Source organism: Carassius auratus, chromosome 24 (assembly GCF_003368295.1).
Source record: "Carassius auratus strain Wakin chromosome 24, ASM336829v1, whole genome shotgun sequence".
Classification (NCBI taxonomy): domain Eukaryota; kingdom Metazoa; phylum Chordata; class Actinopteri; order Cypriniformes; family Cyprinidae; genus Carassius; species Carassius auratus.
Window position 1 is genome coordinate 2,218,189 of NC_039266.1, and position 20,676 is coordinate 2,238,864.

A 20,676-nucleotide genomic window follows, 5' to 3' on the forward strand; every position below is an offset into this window, starting at 1 on the left:
GTGTGACTGATTTAAATTAAATTCACACTCATGATTTGAAGATTCAGTCAATTCTTCTCTTCTGAGACATTTTAATGATGAGATTTGTTCTTTGAGCACACAAACCCCAGCACTAATGTGTGTGTGTGAGGGTCAAAGCCTTTAAATGGAATAACACCCATCTGATGTGTGGTATGGAGAGCTTTTGTTTTAGCCCTAACTAACCAGTTTGTGTCTGCGCTGGCACTGCTGTTTAATACTGCGTGTGTTTGGTATTTATGTGCTTGTCTAATGAGCAGCCTGGGCCGAAGCGCTGGATCTGTGCGCCCATCAACATCAAACAACACAGACAGACGCTCGTCTCTCCCTCGCTCTCCAGATCCATTCCAAAACCTAGCCAGACGCCTACCTAGACAGCATAGAGATAGTACCGCCTTCACTCAAAATACTTTGAATTGTGTGCCAAATTTCCATTAACAAACTAATTAACTTAATCAGTCACACATAAATGAAACCGGCCAGATTTGGGTTAAGTAATAATATTTTCAAAATGCATTTATTAATATTTTTATTAGTACTACTACAGAAATCTGACCTGTTTTATTTAGTATGCATTTAGAAATGATGTTATATCAACTATTTATATAGAATTGTTCTATATTTTATACAATATTTAATGCAGTTACATCAGAAGTAACTGTTATTACTTTACTTTTAAGGAAAAAGTTACAGTAAGTAATTACTTAGTAATGCATTACACCTAACACTGCTGCCAATTATGCATCTCATCAAGTTTATTCAGTTTTTTTGTTTAAACTATATGTACCAAAAATACCAGTTCATTTATAAATCCATTTCATTTCATCTGAATATTGCTTGTTCACCACTAGCCATATTTTAACCATGTTGATTCTTTGTAACTGAATTAATATAACTGATTTCACAATGGTGATTCTAAGCAATTTTATTAAATGTATTTTGAAAATATTCAAATAGAGGCACAAAGTTAATAAACCAAGTCATGCTTTTTTGAGTGCATGACTCTTATTTGTTGGTTATTGTGTTTTTAAAATACATTCAGTTAATTGTTACCATTACAGAAGTCAGTTTCATTGATGCATACAATTATTTGTATAAAGCTGTGCAATCAAAATGCATGGACATTTTATATGCAGTTCAAATACATAAATTCTTAATTTAAGCACAAATATTTTTTTGAGTGTCCTGTCGGCCAAATTCATCAGTGCATCCTTCATAAAGAAGGCAATCCCAGAATGCTTTGCGCAGCTGAGTTGATTTTGAAACAGATCTCTCGCTCTCTCTCTCGCTCTCAATCATGTCTAAAAGTGCATACGAATTAACTTGTGCTGTGTTTATGTTTGGTATTTATTTTTACTCCGGTGTTTGTGTGTATGTGTCCGTACGGCGTGGGTGAGCTCTTGAAGGAGGTGATGTCATCACTCAGGCCTTCCTACTGTAAGAAATCTTCTAATGGCATTACATCAGCACATGGGACCCCGACCGAGCGCAGTGTCATCCAGAACAGCTGCCGGCGGAATCAGATTCATCCCGCTGTCCTTCTTCCTGTCTTATTCCCAAACGGCTTCTATCTAGGAACATTCCCTCTAGAAATACGGATGCGGTCACCTCTCGGTGGCCTTGTCCTTCACTGTTTAACCATTCTTCAGTCTCACTTGTTGACAAGTTTGTCATTAAGAGATTGCAGGATCGTTCATTCACGCATTTACAGCGCTGTCAGCCTCTCACACACACACACACACACACACACACAGATCTGCATATATAGTGTCTGCTTCTAGTGTTGTGACGACACTGTTGCTAATAACCACAAAATCAACACACACAGTCCTTCTTACATTGAGTTTTACAAGATAATCTCACAGAGGCGTTCCAGGTCATATTGCACATTATTGCGACATTAGTTTTTGATTATTAGACATATTTTCCTTCCAAGTTTTTTAAAAATGTAGCATAAAATAGTTTCAGACCTCATTAAAATCTTCATAAGAAAAAAAAAACTGTAAACAAAGTTTTAGGATTTGGAAAAATGTTGAAATATCTAATTTATTGTTTTTTTTAAATTTCATTTGTTTATTATTTAGTTATAGTTTCTACCTTTATTATTATTAATAATAGTAGTAATAATAATTATATTATTAAAAATAGGCCTATTCGAGTAGTTTTTCATGATGTTTGTCCTTTTAGTTTTGGGCGAAAGGATTTTTGATTTAACCAGTATAAAACATTTACATATTTTAAAGTGATGGTTGCTTGTACTATTTGTTTGTAATTAAAGATCCAATATTTAATACACACGAAACATGATGGAACAATATGTTGGAATATATTTGGTGAAAACCTGGAAATAAACAAGATTTTAGGATTTTGAAAAATGTGAAACAATGGAAATATGTTATTTTATTTATTTATTTATTGATTTTAATTGTTTATATTTATTGTTTGTTTTGTTATAATTGTCCATATTTGTATTATTATTTATTATTAGTATTTTATTACTGTCCATATTATTATTATTATTGTATTTTTTATGTTTTATTATTTTATATTTATATTATTATTATTAGATTTTTATTCTTTTTCTATTGTTTGTTTGTTTGTGCTTATTATTATTCATTCTTTTAGTTTTGGGCTTGAAGGATTTTTGATTGAAGTGATAGAAAAAGTAGATCTGCATTTTTAAAGTGACACTGAATTTACTGAAATTAATTGTTTGTAATTGAAGATTAAATATTTATGAAGGAACTTTGATGTAAAATGTTTGGTAAAACTCTGGACTGCTCTCAGGCAGCTTGTGTGTGTGTGTGTGTTTTAGGGAAACATTGAGTAAATCAGTGGATCTATTACAGTAATCATGCTATTTGCGTGTGTTTGTGTTTCTCAGGACTGAGTCTGGGATCGTGAAGTTCACCCAGAGACTTTCTTTGAAGGACAAACACTGCAAGGAGGACAGGAGTCAGTCGTCCAGACCTCCGGCCTACAGGAGGCGCTCTCTCAGCGTAGACTGGTAACAAAACATTTACATCAATTCACTAAATCAATCAGCTAAAAACCAGTTCGCGAGAGGTTGACCAGACAGTTTGGCTCAACAGATGCCAGAAAAGCCGTGCTGGCTCTGAACGCCGCTAGTTAGCCGTGGTTTTTCCTCCGCTCATCTCTACAGACATCATGACTCCAGCTCTGACTGTCTCTGCTCTCCACCCTCTCCGTCTGTCACGGCTGATGCATGTCCAAAACTCACAAATCTGACTCACTTCCAACATGCTTTTCTTGGGAGCTTTTACTGAGATCATCAACATGCACATTGTTTTAAAGGCACATGAATCTCTCTGCCCTTTTTTTTCTTTGCCGTTTAAGAAAAATTACCAGACCTTAACCACAATTACTCATTTTGGAAATTCTTTAATGGTGCTTCAAAGTACTTTAATGAATAGCATGGTTAAAGTCAGATTTGTGTAGTGCTTTTTACAATTCACACACATTGTTTCAGAGCAGTTTTATGTGAAATCATGATGTTAATAATGGTAATGCATGTATCAGATAATATAATAAGATTTTGTTACGATACAAGCAATCAAGCAGTTGAGATTTCCTGTATAGTAAATATTGCTTTATGTGAGCATTTATGTGACTTACTTCATATATCCAACATTATTTAAAGAGCTGGTCATTAATATAGTTATACTAGCAAACATATAATTAAATAAGCTCAAATGATTTTATTTAAAAAGTTATTTTTGATCATTTGTATAAATATATTTAGACGGCATACGTAGATCAACTTTTTTGGTTGAATAAAATATGTTTATGATTTTCTTTTTGCAGAAATTTCTAGTTAATTTTATCACGTTGGAATAAAATGGACTGACTTTGTTCACAATAGTATAACAGCTTCCCAAAACTGGATAACTTTTGTACTTTTTAGGGATTTTTTGTAACTTTGTTACACTTGTGGTCTTCCCAGTCAAAAATGACCGGCATATAAATTATTCATTATACTTTATTACTACCAAATATTGGATTCAATCTTTTTGTCAGCTTGTTTTCTGTAAGTTAGCACGTGTTTTGTATTTCTTTTTGGAACTGATTGATCCTAGACCTCAATGATCTGAGCTCATGCACCTTGACATTGTCAAAGTTATCCAAAAAATCTTTCACTCCAAAATGGACCTACAACAAATCAGTTCCAAGAAGAAACCTGCGTTAATAAGAAGATTGAATCCAAGATTTGGTGGTTATACAGCATAATGAGAGATTTACAGGCAATTTTTAAAAGGCCAGTCGTTTTTAACTGGGAAAATGTATTTAAAGGTATAGTTCACCCACAAATTAAAACTGCATCTTCTATTGAATCGAAAAATCAAATATTTTGAAATATTTTGGTTGATGGTACCCATAAATATGTATTGATTCCCTGTTTGACCGCTCTGGATATGCTGACACGTCCGCCATCTTGGAACGGTCAACGTGACATAATTTCCATAATAATCAATGAATATTCAAATATATACAAGTGTATAACTTGCTGTTGTAGATGCACACGGTCAACGCACTCAATGGTTTGCAGCCCGTTCCAAAAATGGCAGATGGCTTGGGTATCACCGCCCATAGAAACAGTATCTATATCTATGATGGTACCCATTGACTTCCATAGTAGTTATTTGTTCATGTTGTGGAATTCACTGGCTACCATTCGTTAGATTATCTTGTTTTACGTTCAACAGGAGAAGACTCTCACACAGTTTGGAAACAACTTGAGGTTGAGTAAATGATGACAATTAAAATTTTAGCAAATTTTTCCTTCAAGTAAATGAGTTTTAAAGTAAGTATTTAAATCATCTGATTGTAAACCTGCTATGCACTTCCCAAACTGTGAGTTTATGTGCTTCTGTTTGTGCATGAGAAGAGGTGCGTGTTGGCGGTTGTGGCATATGGCAGATTGGGAGCCGGGCTCCAGAGACGTATATAGCTCCAGGGAGTCTCGGGCCGGCGTGTCCCCAGGATGTAGCCACCCTGGCTGGGCGCGATGCAGGCAGGGCCCCCCTGTTTTCAGGGCCGTGCAGAAACTCAGGCAGACTCCGTGTCACCTCCTGCACGCCGAGCTGTCTGTCGCCAGAGCCTCTTAGACAGGCCTAACATCACACACACATGTACAGGGCCAATGCACAAAGACACATCGACGCACACGCATTCATACATTGATTGATCCCGCGCTCACATGTGCGTCTCGGAACATCCCCATGGCGACGGTCTTCTGTCTCTGCCCATCAGAATTAGAGAGATTTGCCCCCTGGGGTGGGGGGCAACAGGTGGCGGGCAGTTGTACTCCACACAGCAAACAATCTCACAGGGGAGCGACTACTACTGCGTCAACACACGCGCATACCGCCGCATGCACACAAATACTCCCGCGCTTAATCTCTTAATCTGAGCGGATTAGAACGCATACGCCCGCCACAGAAACACGCAAACGTGCGATGGGAAAAGACCACGGCTTTACTGCGTTAAACAAACTCGCTCCTGTTCTAATGCCATCAAAGCGCCACCCGTTCATGTGTGCATGGGTGAGTCTCACGAAACACATTTCACGGCAAATTCAAATGAAATTGCATTTCATTTCATGAAAAAATGTAACTTTTTGGAGGTTTTTGTTTCTGACAATCTTTTATTTATATAGTTATAGTGCAGAAAAGTGTATATATATATTAAACATTATACATTTTAAAATATATTCAAAAAAATTTAAACATTTTGAAGACACTGCAGGCAAGAAAAGGTCAATTTTGTGGTCAATTTAGTTTTTTCTAATTTTATTCAATCCCCTCCCCCATTTTTTTCAATTATTTATTTATTTATTGCAATTTTGAGTGATGATTTTATCTATCTATCTATCTATCTATCTATCTATCTATCTATCTATCTATCTATCTATCTATCTATCTATCCAAAATATGCCAGCAAAAAGAATTTACATTTTTTTTAGTAAATTAAAATTTTTATCCTTTTAATTTGTATTATGAAAATGTATAATAAGAATCAGTATTGAGAAAAAAGAAACTGAAGTTAAACATCCAGAATCTTTAAAGTAATGAAATTTTCTGGTGGAAATTTTGCTACATTCTTAAAGATGTACATTGATTATGCAAAACACAATATTTTATTTCTTGTCTGTTCATTTTGAGGTGAAATGTGAGATTCTGATTCTGAAGTGTGTTTGCGTGCTGAAGATCTCAGTGGTGACAAGCGAAGCGGTCGGCGTGTCTTTCAAGCGGCGAGGGAATCAACTGATTAGCTTTGATTCCCCATTGTGTGTGTGAGAGGTCGAAGGGTTAGACTGGCTCCACTAGGCCTGAAGTACACAAGAGAGAGAGAGACGGATTCTGTTGACCCTGGTAACACACACACACACACACGCGGTAATACTGTCCTTGCTGCCCCCCTCCTGTTGCTTACTGTCACACACACTCCCCCTCCAAATTTTGGCTGGTCGGACTGCAGTCTGTCTGGTGCCAAGAATCAAATTTCAGACTCTCCTTCTCGCAGCCACATATAACCCTGGGAGAGGAGTCCCTCTGCCCCTTTTCCGTCTGTCATAGCCAGCTACTCTAAAAGAAAGAGAGACGTCGTCCCGTCCGCTCTTTGCGCATTTGTCATAAAACATTCCAAATGTCACCAGAGTTTCATTTGATTGATGACGACGACGGGAAAGAATTGGCATGTTACTTCGACTTGAGTTTCTCGTCACATATTGTTATTGGTGCATCTATTGCAGTCATTTATTGACATAAACTCCATACTTGCTGTTGTTTAAAATCAAGCGTTTTTCTAAATGTATACTTAACAGGTGAAATCCAATGTTTGATATGTATTACCTACCGGCTAGCATTACCTGATGTTCTTTCTTGGTTATATTAATTCAATGCAATGCAACTGAATTGAATTACGTTGAGTCAGAGAATGTGAATTGCTCTTACAGTTGTTTTGCAGTTGTGATTATTCTATGAATGCAACACAAATATATAATCGTTAGCTACACTGTAACTTATACATTTACATTCCAGATTTTAAATTAAGTGCTAAATAACTAAACTAATAATCATGCACTTTTTTCTGAGGATGCATAATTCACAGTCAAACGTATCAATGTTGTAAATAAAACTTTTTTTCCATTGATTTTCTCTACAGTAATTTCAAACACTGTGAAAAATGCTGCTGCAATTAGTTAGAATAAATTCAAATTTGTTGCCATGCCTAAATCCACTAAATAAAATAAAAATAAACTAAATGTATAATTCTAAGCCAAGCATGAACATTTAAATTTTTTACATTTACATTTGCTAAAGTACGTACTCTGTCAAAATCATCTTTTACTAAAATCAAAAGCTATATCTGTTGACATTAGTTAATGCACTGTGAACTAACATGAACATTTTTATTCATATTAGGAAAGGTTAATAAATCCTGTAAAAACTACTTTTTATTGCATGTTCAGGTAATGCATTAACTAATGTTAACAAATGAGATCTTACTGTAAAGCTTTATCTTTGTTCTTGCTGTCAGTGTTTATCTGTTATGTGTAAAATTGACATTTTAATATACAAAAATGACATTTCATTTCTATAATCTGATGCACTTTTGCTAAAATAAGGCCTGAATAGCTATTTGGCTATTGGTTAACATTACTGAATGGCCTGAATGATGAATGGTATTAATAGAACATTTCAGAGAAAGTGCGATTTTATCATTTTGTTTAACGAAATATGATGTTTTTTTTGCTTCATGCATTGACAAATTGTGCAGAATAAGCCCAGGAACGCCATTAAGAAAGCACAGAATGTTCCCGTTGTCATTTATTTCCTGTATAGCAACATCAGATCTAAAAAACAAGTGACAAAAATACTCTCAGGCTTTTCTCGTTGTCTCACGTGAAACAAGGCGGATAATTTAGTGGCCACATTAGCAGTGCTATCGGGCAGAGTTTGATCTCGGAGGTAAATGTGAACATGTGTTCGGGGAAACGGTAAAGAGTAATCTCTTACCATCAGTGAGCTCAACACATGCACATGTGTGCGGGATTGCATGTGTTTATATGCGCCTACTGTTCTCAATGGCTATTATTCTTAGACGGAGGCATTACTCACTAAATTTTCCATACTATGGCCTATTCTCATTTAGCCTTGACTTACTGGACGTGTTAAATGTGCTTGTATTTGCGTGCTAAATTTTGCTTCGCCTTTTGATGTGATGCCAGACACAATCCCCAGATATTTGAGCACTTTTGCCCCTAACTTGGCTGTGTGTGTGTTACTGTGCGAGCATGTTTCAAACGAATAGCATTTTGAATTACAAATATGTTTCGAATTGAAAAATCAAGATGTTCTCCAGCGTGATTTGAGATTCAGTGGAAGAAGACAATCTGACTGTCTGTTCAAAGAGTCACATGATCAACATACAGAAGTGTTACAATGTGTCTTTGTTTGTGAATGTTTCAGAATTCTAAATCGTCCAGATTCAAATCAGATTTGGAATTCTGGGTTTTCCGTGTGGTCTCAGACGTTTGGACCTCACAGTAGTTGTGTGTGTGTGTGTGTGTGTCTGTTCTCTTCTATCACTATTCCTCTGATGGGGTGCTGAGACGGCTGTGTTAACATGTGGTGTCCCTGTTTCTTTTGTCTTTCTCTCTTTATCCCTCGTTCTTTCATCTGCTAGTCTTTCATGTGAGTGCGCGCTGTTCGCTCGGCAGCCCGTGTGTTCGGCACAAGAGGAGAAACTTTAAGCCTGGAGATCAGCCGCCTTTGAAACGGATCCGGCCTGCCAGAAATATACCCACTTTTATCTGCACACAGCACATACCTGCCCGTTAAAATAACCGCGTTATTATCAGAGCACTCGGAGGTGTTCGCCTGTATCCCACGCGCCGTCCTAATACGAGAGCATTTGTGACAGTTGTAGTTCTTGGAGCGCTTTGTTCTCTTTCCAAACCTGAAGCCCCTCTGAATGAGTCTTCATATACGTTTCAATATTAATATATATTGTCAATCAATATGGGTTTTTTTAGCTACTGAGTATTAAAGTATGACTTTTAGTTCCTTCCATTCTTACTCATTTTATTTTTTTTCAAGAATAAACCTCATTTATTCTGTTTTAGAATAAGAATTTGCAAAAAAGATCATAAGCGACTAAATTTAGGACTTATTCAGACTTTATTTAAAATGTATTCTCTGAAAAGTTAAGCATAACTTTGCAACTCAAGTCAAGTAGTTTTTTTTATGTAATTTCAATAATAACAATCAGTATTAATTAATTAATAATAATTATAGTTTATTAGCTATTTATTAAAATATTTAAGGATGCTTAAAATAAGGAACTATTAGTTGACGTTAATACATTAACTAAAATTAACTAACAACGAACAATACATTTTTACTGTATTTTTTTTTGCTGATTTAATCGAATTATCATCTCAGTTCCGTTAAAACAGCGCTTTAATAAAAATGTGCTAGTAAATATTGAAATTAACTAACTAAGAATAATACATTTATTTTTATATGATTAATGTTAACAAAAGGAACCTTATTGTAAAGTGTTACTGAAATATTTAATGGAAACAATAGCAAAAAAAAACCTGTGGAATATATTTTTCTGGTTACAATAAATAGTATAAAAAAAGACTTTTTATATATGTGTGTATTGAAGTTTTTTTGCACACTGAACTTTCAAAGAAAACAAATGACACTTTTTTTATTATTGTTATTTTGTCCCGAGGCCAGTGCTGACAGCATCTCTTGTTCCTCGTAAATTCTCATTTCGTGTGTATTTTCTTTCTCAGGGCCGAATCCAAAATGACTCAACAGATTCCCGACCCCCATCCTCTGATTCCACGCAAATACTCCAGCACGTCATGTTCGTCTCCGCCGAGCGCCGCGCGACGTCTCTACAGAAACCTGTCTGGAAAGTTCCGCACGGCCAACTTGGCTCTGGAGGATGCAGTGCTCCCGATCCAGTCGGACAAGGACCATTCGCACAAAACCACCGTGGTGAGATTCAAACACTCCAACGAGAACTATGCAATAACAGAAACTAAAAATAGTCTCACATAGCTGTTAAATTATGACTTTGCATCTTGTTCTTCTGGTTTACATATGTTCCCCTGGACCACAAAACCAGTCATAAGAGCTCATTTAAAAAAAAAAAATGCTTTCCATAAATCATCTCTCCATTGATGTATAGTTTGTTAGGATCAGACAATATTTGGCCGAGATACAAGTATTTGAAAATCCGGAGGGTGCAAATCTAAATTTTGAGAAAATTGCTTTTAAAGTTGTCCAAATTAAAGTCTTAGCAATGCATATTACTAATCAAAAATGTATTTAGAAAAATGTACCATAAGAAATGTACAAAATATCTTCATGGAACGTGATCTTTACTTAATATCCTAATGATTTTTGCAAGAAAATAAAAATCAATCATTTTGACCCATACAGTGTATTGTTGGCTATTGCTACAGATACACCTGTGTTGACTGGTTTTGTGCTCCAGGGTCACATGACTGTCATATAAAGCAACCAATCACAAGCAATGATTCTTTAAACTTCAAACAACCTTATTGCAAATCATATTCAGTCGAAAATGGCATTGATATATTTCATGCATGCATGTGTTTGCAGTTTTAAAGCATGCATACATGTGTTTGCATGCGATTTTCCACTTGAGTGATGTATATCTATGCATGCATGTCTAGTTCCAGGGAAACGAGGCTCTGTTTGAAGCTGTGGAGCATCAGGAGCTGGACGTGGTGGAGTCTCTGTTGAACACCTTCAGTCTGGAGGAGCTGGACTTAAACACACCCAACAGTGAAGGACTGCTGCCGCTAGACATCGCCATCATGACCAACAACGTCCCCATGGCCAAACTTCTGCTGAGAGCCGGGGCCAAAGAGAGTCCCCACTGTGAGTCACACGCCTTGTGATCAAACACATGCAGCACGAGCCCCGCTTTATGAATCAGAAACCATACATCTACAGATGTCAGCCACATGCTATACATTACAATAAAGCAGTAGTGGCTTATTGCTTCAATCAAACAGCGGCAGCAGCCATTTGATATGGTATGCAACACCAATGATCAAAACATAAAGTCAGTTTTTCCACCACTTTATAGAGGTATCATTATTTCTACTGTAGTTTGTATGTGAATGTCCAGATCATCTTAAAAAAAAAATATATTAATTACATTAAGTATATAAAATATGCACATTATATTATAACATTTTACATTAAAATAATATATGCACATTACATTTACAGTATTATATTATATATTTTTTGCATGATGAACGTGAGGTGTAACTTTAGGAGAACGTGAGGTTTTAATTTTCATTTGTTTTTTTGTTTGTTATTAAATTATTTTTTTGATTGTAAATAATCACATTGTAAATTATCATTATAGTATTTTCTGTTCTGAACTTAATTTATTTTGATAAAATAACATTTAATTGCTATTACCATATTCAAGTAAGGAAAAGTAAGGAAAAAGGTGTATTTTTATTTATTTATTTATTTATTTTTACGTTGAGGTAATGCAGTTTTTAGTCAAAATTTTCATAAAAATTTACAAATCTGAATGCTTCTAAAGAAATTCATTTTGGGGTAAAACTATTATAAAACATTAAATGAAACATTTAAGTATGAAGCATTTCATGAAATTCAACCAAATATTGTAACAAAGTATCAAAGATAGTTGCTTATTTAGCCTTTGGGTGAAATACTGTGAAGTTTTCAGTGGAATTGAAAAAGAAAATAGAAATTGAGCCCAATATTTTTCAAAGTAAAAAAAAAAGAAAAAAAAAAGCCATCTTTTCCTTTCTTGTCATTCTTTTTCAAATAATAATAATAATAAAAACATTTTAAACTTCCTGGGTTTAAACATTTGAAAAATCCAAACTCTGGTTTATTTTATGTGTTTCTTGTGTTCTTTAGTTTTAAGTCTTGAAGGCAGATCCGCTCACCTGGCCTCGCTGGTGCAAGAGGCGGAGCATCGCAAAGCAGAGCTGGTTGCCCAGGTGACGGGGGAGGAGCCTGGGGAGGGGGTGGAGTCAGACAGAGAGAGGCAGCTGAAAACCTGGGAATGGAAGCTCCGCCTCTACAAACGCATGCAGACGGGATACATACACGCCAGTGAGTAACACACACACACACACACCTGAGGTTACAGCAGCCGTGTGTGACACTGAGTGTGTGTCTGTGTTGATTTCAGGTCCTCCTGAGCCTCCCAGCGTCGTCAATCTATCTGTCAGCAGTAGCACCAGTCTCAGAGTTTACTTCCAAGAGCCTCTCTGTCACAACTCTGCTGTGATTACCAAATACCGCGGTGAGTGACCCCTGACCTGTAAGGTTCATTTTAATTATACCACTGAAGCACATGAAGTCACACAACTGACCGGTCAACTATCCCGTGAGAATCAGCGATTTGACGGCCAACTAGAGATGATGCCACATATCACATATATCATGTTAGGTCAAAAATGTTAACCTGAATGAACTGTTAGTCGATTTGGATAAAAGCGTCTCTAAAATGCATACATTTTAAATTTTAAATGTAATTTAATATCATGTAAATCCATTGCCTAATTCTCACATTATTATACTTTTGTATCATTTATGAATATTTTTGATAGCCTTTTATATAGTTTCAGTTTTAAATAAGTAGTAATAAGTAGAATACGTTTTTTTAATTTTATGTAAATTTTTGCTTAACTATTCTGTTAATTTATTATTTAATTAATTAAAGGGATAGTTAATTTTTATTATTATTATTATTATTTAATTTAATTTTTTTAGCTATTCATTTTACTGTTTTTACTACTTATTTCAGTTAGCAGCAAAGGTAAATATTCCAATTTTCATTTAGTTTAAGTCTAATAGTTATATTTTGTTTTATTTCAGCTGTATTGCAAATGCTTTAGTTTTAGTGTTTGTTTATGATGTAATATCCCGAGTGATGTCATAAACAGTGTCAAAAATAGACATGCTGTATAACACTTACCTGTAGTTTGGGTCAGGCATTGGGTTTGTTTAATGGCTCTTTGAGGTGTTCAAACTAATTTAGACCATCTTAGGAATCTGATGGTCAGATAAAAATCTCTCCAGAATCTGTTTAGTTTCACATTTTGCCATCGCAGGTTTCCGTACAAAACACATCGCACACAAACACAGTAAAGTGCTTGTGACTAGTGGACACAGGCCCACAGCATGGTGCATCTTCTGAATGACTGCTTCTTATGTGTGTCTCAGTGAGCTGGAGCAGCGCTCCTTCATTTACTCCATTACTGGGTGAGGCGGTCATTGAAGACGTGACTCAGCTCCAGTATGACATCACTGGACTTCCAGCGGTTAGTATGAGGAGTAAAACAAACCACAAACAATATTACCACAGCTGCCAAGCTCCAAAAGAATAACCAAAGAGCACCATAAAGTTCATAACACACAACTCGTGCACTGTATTTCAGGTTTTCTGAAGCCATATGACAGCTTTGTGTGAGAAACGGACCTGAAATTAAAGTTCTTTGCAACCTGCTCCATCTTTATGAATCACTTTGATTTTTAGTTTTATGAACGAAAGTTTTCTGAATGAAAGAACAGACGTTTAATGAAAGCAGTGGTTTTCAACCACTAGGAAGCCTCAGCAAACTACCAAAGGGTTCTCAGGACGACTATTAAAATAGTTTAAAATATGAAAAAAAACCACGAAATTGAAATAAGCTAAAACAAATAAAAACAATCAAGAGATTTCTTATTTTAATTCACCTTCTCAACAGCTTCATTTTTAAAAGAGTGATACCTGGGAAAGTCAAGTAAAGTCATAAAACTCCATGGGCTTTTATATAATAAACACACGCTTTCATCAAAACAGCTATTTTTATGTCCAACAAAAGAAATAAAGTAAACCATCCCTTTAAGCTATAAAATTTGCTAATATTAATTTTCTTTTGGTTATGTCAGGAGTACAGAAAAGTTATTTATTAATTATACAAAAACAATTTTAGTAACTAAGGAATTGTGCACAAGTGTTAAGTAAAACTTTAAGTTTAAGAAATTTTGTTATGTGCTATTGTAATTTTTATTCAAAAATTAAATTGATTCTATTAATTAGATTACGTTTTTCCACTACTTTTTTAAATGGAGCATCATTCACAGATCTGTCTGTCTGTTTCAGGGCACATGCTGTTATGTCCAGGTCTCAGCATATAATATGAAGGGATGGAGTTCACCTCAGATATCTGAACCTGCTTGTGCTACAGTCTCCAGTGAGTACACGTGTGTGTGTGTGTGTAATTATTTATGTGTGTCTGGCTTCATCTGTGCTATACTTGTGTCCTCATTTTTATGTTTGGAGGACAAGCCCTCCTTTTCCCCCATAAGATTTTAGGGCTCTTTTACGTTGAGTGTGTGCGTGTGTTTTGAGCATGCTAATTTAAATGTGTGTGTTTGTGTTTTCCATTTCGACTCCCTCTGGAAATATTTGCATGTCTGTGAGAAGCTGTAAAATTGCAGACAGAACGGCTCTTATACACCAACTCAAAAACACACACACACACACTTGTTGTCTCCCTCTACAATTCACGCTCACAAACACACACCGCTTTATGGCCGCATGCAGAAATGATTTTCACTCAATTAATTTTATTTACATGATGTTTGCATTCCTTTTTTCCTTTTGCTCTATCTGTTTCATAACACACACACATGCACACACACTCTTGGTGAGGTTAGCCGACTGAAGAGAAGGTCTGTGTTAGACATTCCCGGAATAGAGCGTCCATGTTTTCTCTGCTTCCTCAGGAACTAGCCTGCAACCAACACACCATCAGAACATTGTCCTGTTTACCGTGCCGAGAGAGCGTGTGTGTGTGTGTGTGAGTGCGAATCTGTGCAAGGTTGTGTGCACATGCTTCAGTGTGTGTCAGTGTGTGTGTACGAGTGTGTGTGTGTGTGTTTGTGAGTTTGAGTGTGTGCAAGGGTGTGTGCACATGCTTAAGTGTGTGTGTGTGTGTTTGTGTGTGAGAGAGTGCGAGTGTGTGTGTGCGTGCATGCATGCATTTGAGAGTATATGCGAGTGCAAGTATGTGTGCAAGTGTGTGTGTGCACCTGATGCAGGGATATAAGGCCAATACTGAAAGATTTACTGCCAGATTAGCATGCAAACATAACATAACCATGGGGATGTAACGATTCACTCAACTCAACTCACAATTGATTAAATTCACAATTTTTAACAAGTTACATTTAAGTCCTTTTATTATTGCTTGGACAAAATGCTGCACGTTTCTTTGTGAATTTGAAATATAACACCATAATAATATTACTAATATAGCACTTGCATATTATTGCTCTTTTGTTGGTTTTGATTGCCTCTATTGTCCTCATTTGTAAGTCGCTTTGGATAAAAGCACCCGCTAAAAAACAATATGTAAATATATCACCGCATTTTAATCATTATCCCCCCAAAAAAGATGCTGCAAACATGCAACATGAGCAGTTTTTAATTTAAATTAGAATATATAATTGCGAAATTTTAAGCAAAAACAGAATGATTTGACTTCAGTTTTGTGAAACTACACTATGAAACAAACAGTAGACGAGCTGAATGAGACGCAGATTCACTCTCTGACAGCAGGAGGCGCTTAAAGCGTTTCTTTGGTTTCCGCTGTAAACAAAGCAACACTGCACTTATGAACTTTAATATGGATTATACAGAGGCAAGATCAAAAGAAAAGACAGTAAGTTCCCCTCACACATGCATTCAAATAAACTCCTACGCCTTATTGAATCGCTAACGTTTAGATCAGAATCGTCACATGTTTGAATCGATTTTTAACCGGCTCGTGGTTAATCATTACTTCCTTACATAATCACATACTTTTTGTTTGGTAGTTTACATAGCAACTACAAAGCAAACCTTCTTCAACACCCTAACAACCAAACACAACTGAACCTTGAACACCTTAGCAACCACATTGAACACCTTCTTCAGGTCTTTTCAAATGCGTCTGTGTTTTTTACCCACAATGCACTGGTCTTATCTCTGTCTGTGTGTCTGTAGGTTGGAGGGAGGTGGATGGTCTTCTGCCGCGCCAGCAGGGTCTGAAAGAGGCGTTAGAGCAGCTCCTGGGGCAAATTAAAGGGGCGCACCGTCACTGTGCCTGCCACGGTAAACACTACTAGACCTGAATGAAACCCTCCTCATTCACACCGAGCAGCAGCAACAAATATTACAGCACTTTAAAACAAATGCAGAGTTAACATTTGCACGGGTCCTGTTTGTTGGTTTTAGGGCAACAGCGCTGAGGGTTTATTTCACTGTGAGTTAAAGGGGATAAATTAGGCAGGGAGTAAGACACACACAGACTCTATCACCGGCTTCGGATGCTTTACTTTCATTCACACACAGCATTAAGATTTGCACCCATTTTAAGTCACTTGCATTGGGATCTGTTAAATAAAGACAGGTCATTTACTGCCAAAAACATCTGTTGAATGCTATAGCTTTATCATAGTACTTTGTGCAAGCTCGTAATAACACGTTTTTAGTAGTACTTTCCATTTGACCTACAATGTTAATATCTTTGTACATGAATATAATAATTTCATAAAACAATATCCTTATTTCAACCCAAAATCTAACGGAAAAAACAATGAAATATTTTGCACAAGAAAATGCAGCTTATTTTAAAGCGAAGCTTTTATGCAAAATTCACTTTTACATGATGTTTGAACATAAATGTGTGTTGGCAGTGTGTGTACACAACCACCCTATAATTATAAAAATCCACCTGCTCTTGTTTTGTTTTTGTTTTTTTATCCCCGTAATGCATACGCAGTGTCTATAAAATCGGTAAAATCTGTAAAATGTGATGGGAGGCAGTACCCATCCCACCCTGCCATGTAAGAATGAGTTGCACACAATCTGCCATGTTTGTCTTTAAAAGCACCATATCACTATAAAAGCAGCACTCAAATAAGAAAAGTCTCCTTATTAAAGCTACAGAAATTTGAGTGATTTTCTGCTCTTATTTTATTGTTAGGGTCATATTATTATATTACGCTGTTGTCACGTTATACACAGATCTAATCTAATCAGTCTAATAATCGAATATTTTATTAGCATATTGTGGAAAAGTGGGCGGGGGCAGCAGCTCATTTGCATTTAAAGAGACATGCACTAAAACTGTGTGTTTCTTCCACTCTAAATAGACATTTTCAAAATGATATAATAAATGATCAGAGGGGTATTTTGAGCTGAAACTTCACAGACATATTCTGGGGACACATGAGACTTATTACATATTATAAAAAAGGGGCATAATAGGTGCCCTTTAAGGTCTGTTTTTTTTTTGCATTGACATTTTATTTCAAACGTTTAAACTGCTTTAAAATCCCTGTACTTTACAGTAAGTTTGTTATTAAAATAACATCTCAGTCTACTAACATTTAAAGTAAATAATTATTTAATTACAGTAATTACATTTTATCACTTTCATACTCACTTCATCAGTTTTGTATGCACTTCATGCTTCAATCTGAAGTTGAAAAGCAACAGCTATTTCTGTTGAAAAGCAAATACTGTTAGTGATCTATCATTTAGACTGAAAGCTAAAACCGCACACCTGAACACACTGTGCTGTGTTTGACATTTCTGACCCCTCTGTGTGTTTAGAACAATGCAAAGCCCCGTCGAACACCAGGAAACACTCAGTCTCTAAAAGTCTGAGGCATCTCTTCCAGCCCACCAGCAAATTTGTCAAAAATCTGAAAAGGTGAGAGAAAGCAACATCAGATGCTGACTGCTGCAGTGAGGAACGCTCTTGCTTTATCCATGTCTCCTCTCTCTCTGATCCTCTCTGCAGAGGTCTTTATCTGGCCTGTATATTTTATAAAGATGAAAACCTTCTGGTGACTCCAGAGGATCAGCTGCCTGTCGTCGAGGTGGACGACTCGTACAGCTGTCACGCTCAGGATTTACTCTGGTTCACAAAGGTGACAAAGTGTTGCACACAAACAAATCACTTGTATATCAAAGCTTTTCTTATAGTACTGGTTTGGTCTGGCTTTTTAGTTTAAATGAATCTAACTGTTATTATATGGAACTGTTAATATTATATTTGTTTTATTGTATATAAATATATATATTATATATCAGTCAGTCACCTTTAATTACCCAATACAATATAGATAGTTTTAAAGCAGCTTTACCGTTATAGACAAAAACATACTGAATTAGTGATGCAAACAAAATTCTGCTGTAATGCAGCTCTAAACATACACACATACACACGTAATGTTTATTTGATATTTATGTATTTAAATCTATAAATAATTATAATATTTAATTTATCGTGTAATTATTGCAATTTTTACATGCTATATATATATATATATATATATATATATATATATATATATATATATATATATATATATAAATAACAATTTATATCATTGGTATAATTTTATATAATAATTTTATATAATATTATATAATATTATTTTATGTAATAACGTGTGCGTGTGTGTGTGTGTCTGTCTGTGTGTGTGTATATATATATATATATATATATATATATATATATATATATATATATATATATATATATATATATATATATATATTAGTGCTTTCAAAAAATTTATTGCATCCAAACTAACTAAACAAACAATTACATATATATATATATATATATATAATTTGTTTAAGAAAATACTTTACTTTTTTAAAAATCACTCAAAGGACTTCAAATCTATAAATAAATACCAACATATATATATGAAAATATATTTATATAAAAGCAATTTTCAATTGCTTAACATATTTCACATTATTAAAAATAAATGTTAAAATCCAACCAAATTTGAATCCGTTCATAGCAACAACACTGAACCAGTAATAAACAGTGTCAGCATTTGAGAATGAACCATTGTCTCCATGGTAACGTGCACTGACAGGTGTCACATCTGTGGGAGGAGCTCACCTGGATGCAGCAGTGCATCAGTCCTGCACACGCCTCCAGTTCCTGCACGCTTCAGACGCGCCTCAAACTGCTGCAGGCGGCTGCGCAGCTGCAGGTGATTCGACAGTCACTAGGGACATTAACGTGCATCATAATAACCAAATCTCAGAATCATTTGCAAAGAATTGCAATCAAACTGATGTTAGAGTTGAGATTTATTTACACTGTTTTTGAATTGTTCTGCAGGCGCTCCTGGGCACAGTGGATCTGGGACAGGTGTATTTTGAGCCCATCAAGGACAAGCACGGTAACGCTGTGTTAGTGCTGATGAAGGACATGAGCGCATGCGTGCCGCTGGAAGGCGTTCGCTGGATTCCCGTCAGTAAATTCCAGCTGCAGCGCAGGTCTTCCTCTTCTTCATCAGACGAGCCCAGCGCACTGGAGATGCTTCTCACCTCACTGCATGTGAGTCTTTAAACACCAGTGCTTCACCAGAGTGTCACAAACCCAGTGTAGCACTGAAAAGATTGAAATACTTACTTTAATGAAGTCAGCTCACCAAGGCTGCATTCATTTGATCAAAAATACAGTAAAAATAGTAATATTATGAAATAAAATTACAATTACAAATAATGGCTTTATAGTGTAATATCTTGTAAAATGTAATTTATTCCTGTGATGTGCAGCTGTATTTTCAGCATCATTCCTCCAGTCTTCAGTGTCACATGATCTTCAGAAATCATTCTGATATTCTGATTTGCTGCTCAAGAAACATTACTCATTATTATTATTAATGTTGAAAACAGTTGTGTTGCTTGGATCATGTGACACTGAAGACTGGAGTAATGATGCTGAAAATACAGCTGCGCATAACTGGAATAAATTACATTATAAAAGATATTCACAAAGAAATCAGTTCTTTTAAAATGTAATAATGTATTACAATATTAGTATTTTTACTGTATATTTCAGCACATAAATGAAGCCTTGATGAGCAGAAGAGACTTCACTAAAAACATTAAAAAAAATGCACAGTTATGTTTTCAAACTTTTAACAAGTGCTGTATGCATCTTAAAACTACTTTTTTAGAATAATAAGAAACATAAATTCAGTCTATTGTGTCCAATCTTCTGAATTTGGAGTCATTTTCTTCCCGCTGTTCGTCGTGCCCGGTTTGACGTCAGACATCATTGACTTTCTCGTGTCTGGTTATTGACGTCAAGCCTGGAGTGACTCATTTTGACAATTTCAGAGCACAATATGAATTTGAAACAACTTTGAAAAATGAAGAAAAGGTATAATTTGGACAAGCAAATGCTTTACCTCAACAGGTTTCAGACTCTTAAATAAATAGCCTGAAAATCTGTGAAAAAAAACCCATTTAGCTGCCGCTAGCTTCTGTGTTGCTCGCTCTGGTTCCTGGAGTGCAGTGGATTGTGGGAGTATAACAGTAGCATTGTTCATTTGATGGTTTAGTCTGAGCGCTGTAAACACTTCACCCGCCGCTGATCGTGTGTTTGGAACAGCTCTGGCTCGGGAACATCAGCCTTGGTGTCAAAATGATGTCTTGTCTGAGCGGCTCAGATTTTCCCTGCGGTGAAGCCGTGTGTGTGTGTGTGTGTGTGTGTGTGGTCAAAGTGGTTCCACAGCT

The 20,676-nt window shown here is 35.8% G+C and overlaps 1 protein-coding gene across 3 annotated transcripts in view; it reads left to right on the forward strand.

The window, feature by feature from the left end:
* LOC113041986 (ankyrin repeat and fibronectin type-III domain-containing protein 1-like) overlaps window positions 1-20,676 on the forward strand; it is a 68,788-nt gene that overhangs the window by 41,022 nt on the left and 7,090 nt on the right. For all 3 annotated transcript variants that reach the window (XM_026200574.1, XM_026200576.1, XM_026200573.1), the window contains 12 exons: window positions 2,903-3,025; window positions 9,848-10,055; window positions 10,760-10,967; window positions 11,997-12,194; window positions 12,274-12,387; window positions 13,311-13,408; window positions 14,233-14,323; window positions 16,120-16,227; window positions 17,734-17,833; window positions 17,924-18,053; window positions 19,020-19,139; window positions 19,271-19,489. In XM_026200574.1, the coding sequence (XP_026056359.1) occupies window positions 2,903-3,025; window positions 9,848-10,055; window positions 10,760-10,967; window positions 11,997-12,194; window positions 12,274-12,387; window positions 13,311-13,408; window positions 14,233-14,323; window positions 16,120-16,227; window positions 17,734-17,833; window positions 17,924-18,053; window positions 19,020-19,139; window positions 19,271-19,489 (1,717 nt within the window). The remainder of the gene's footprint in view (window positions 1-2,902; window positions 3,026-9,847; window positions 10,056-10,759; window positions 10,968-11,996; window positions 12,195-12,273; window positions 12,388-13,310; window positions 13,409-14,232; window positions 14,324-16,119; window positions 16,228-17,733; window positions 17,834-17,923; window positions 18,054-19,019; window positions 19,140-19,270; window positions 19,490-20,676) is intronic.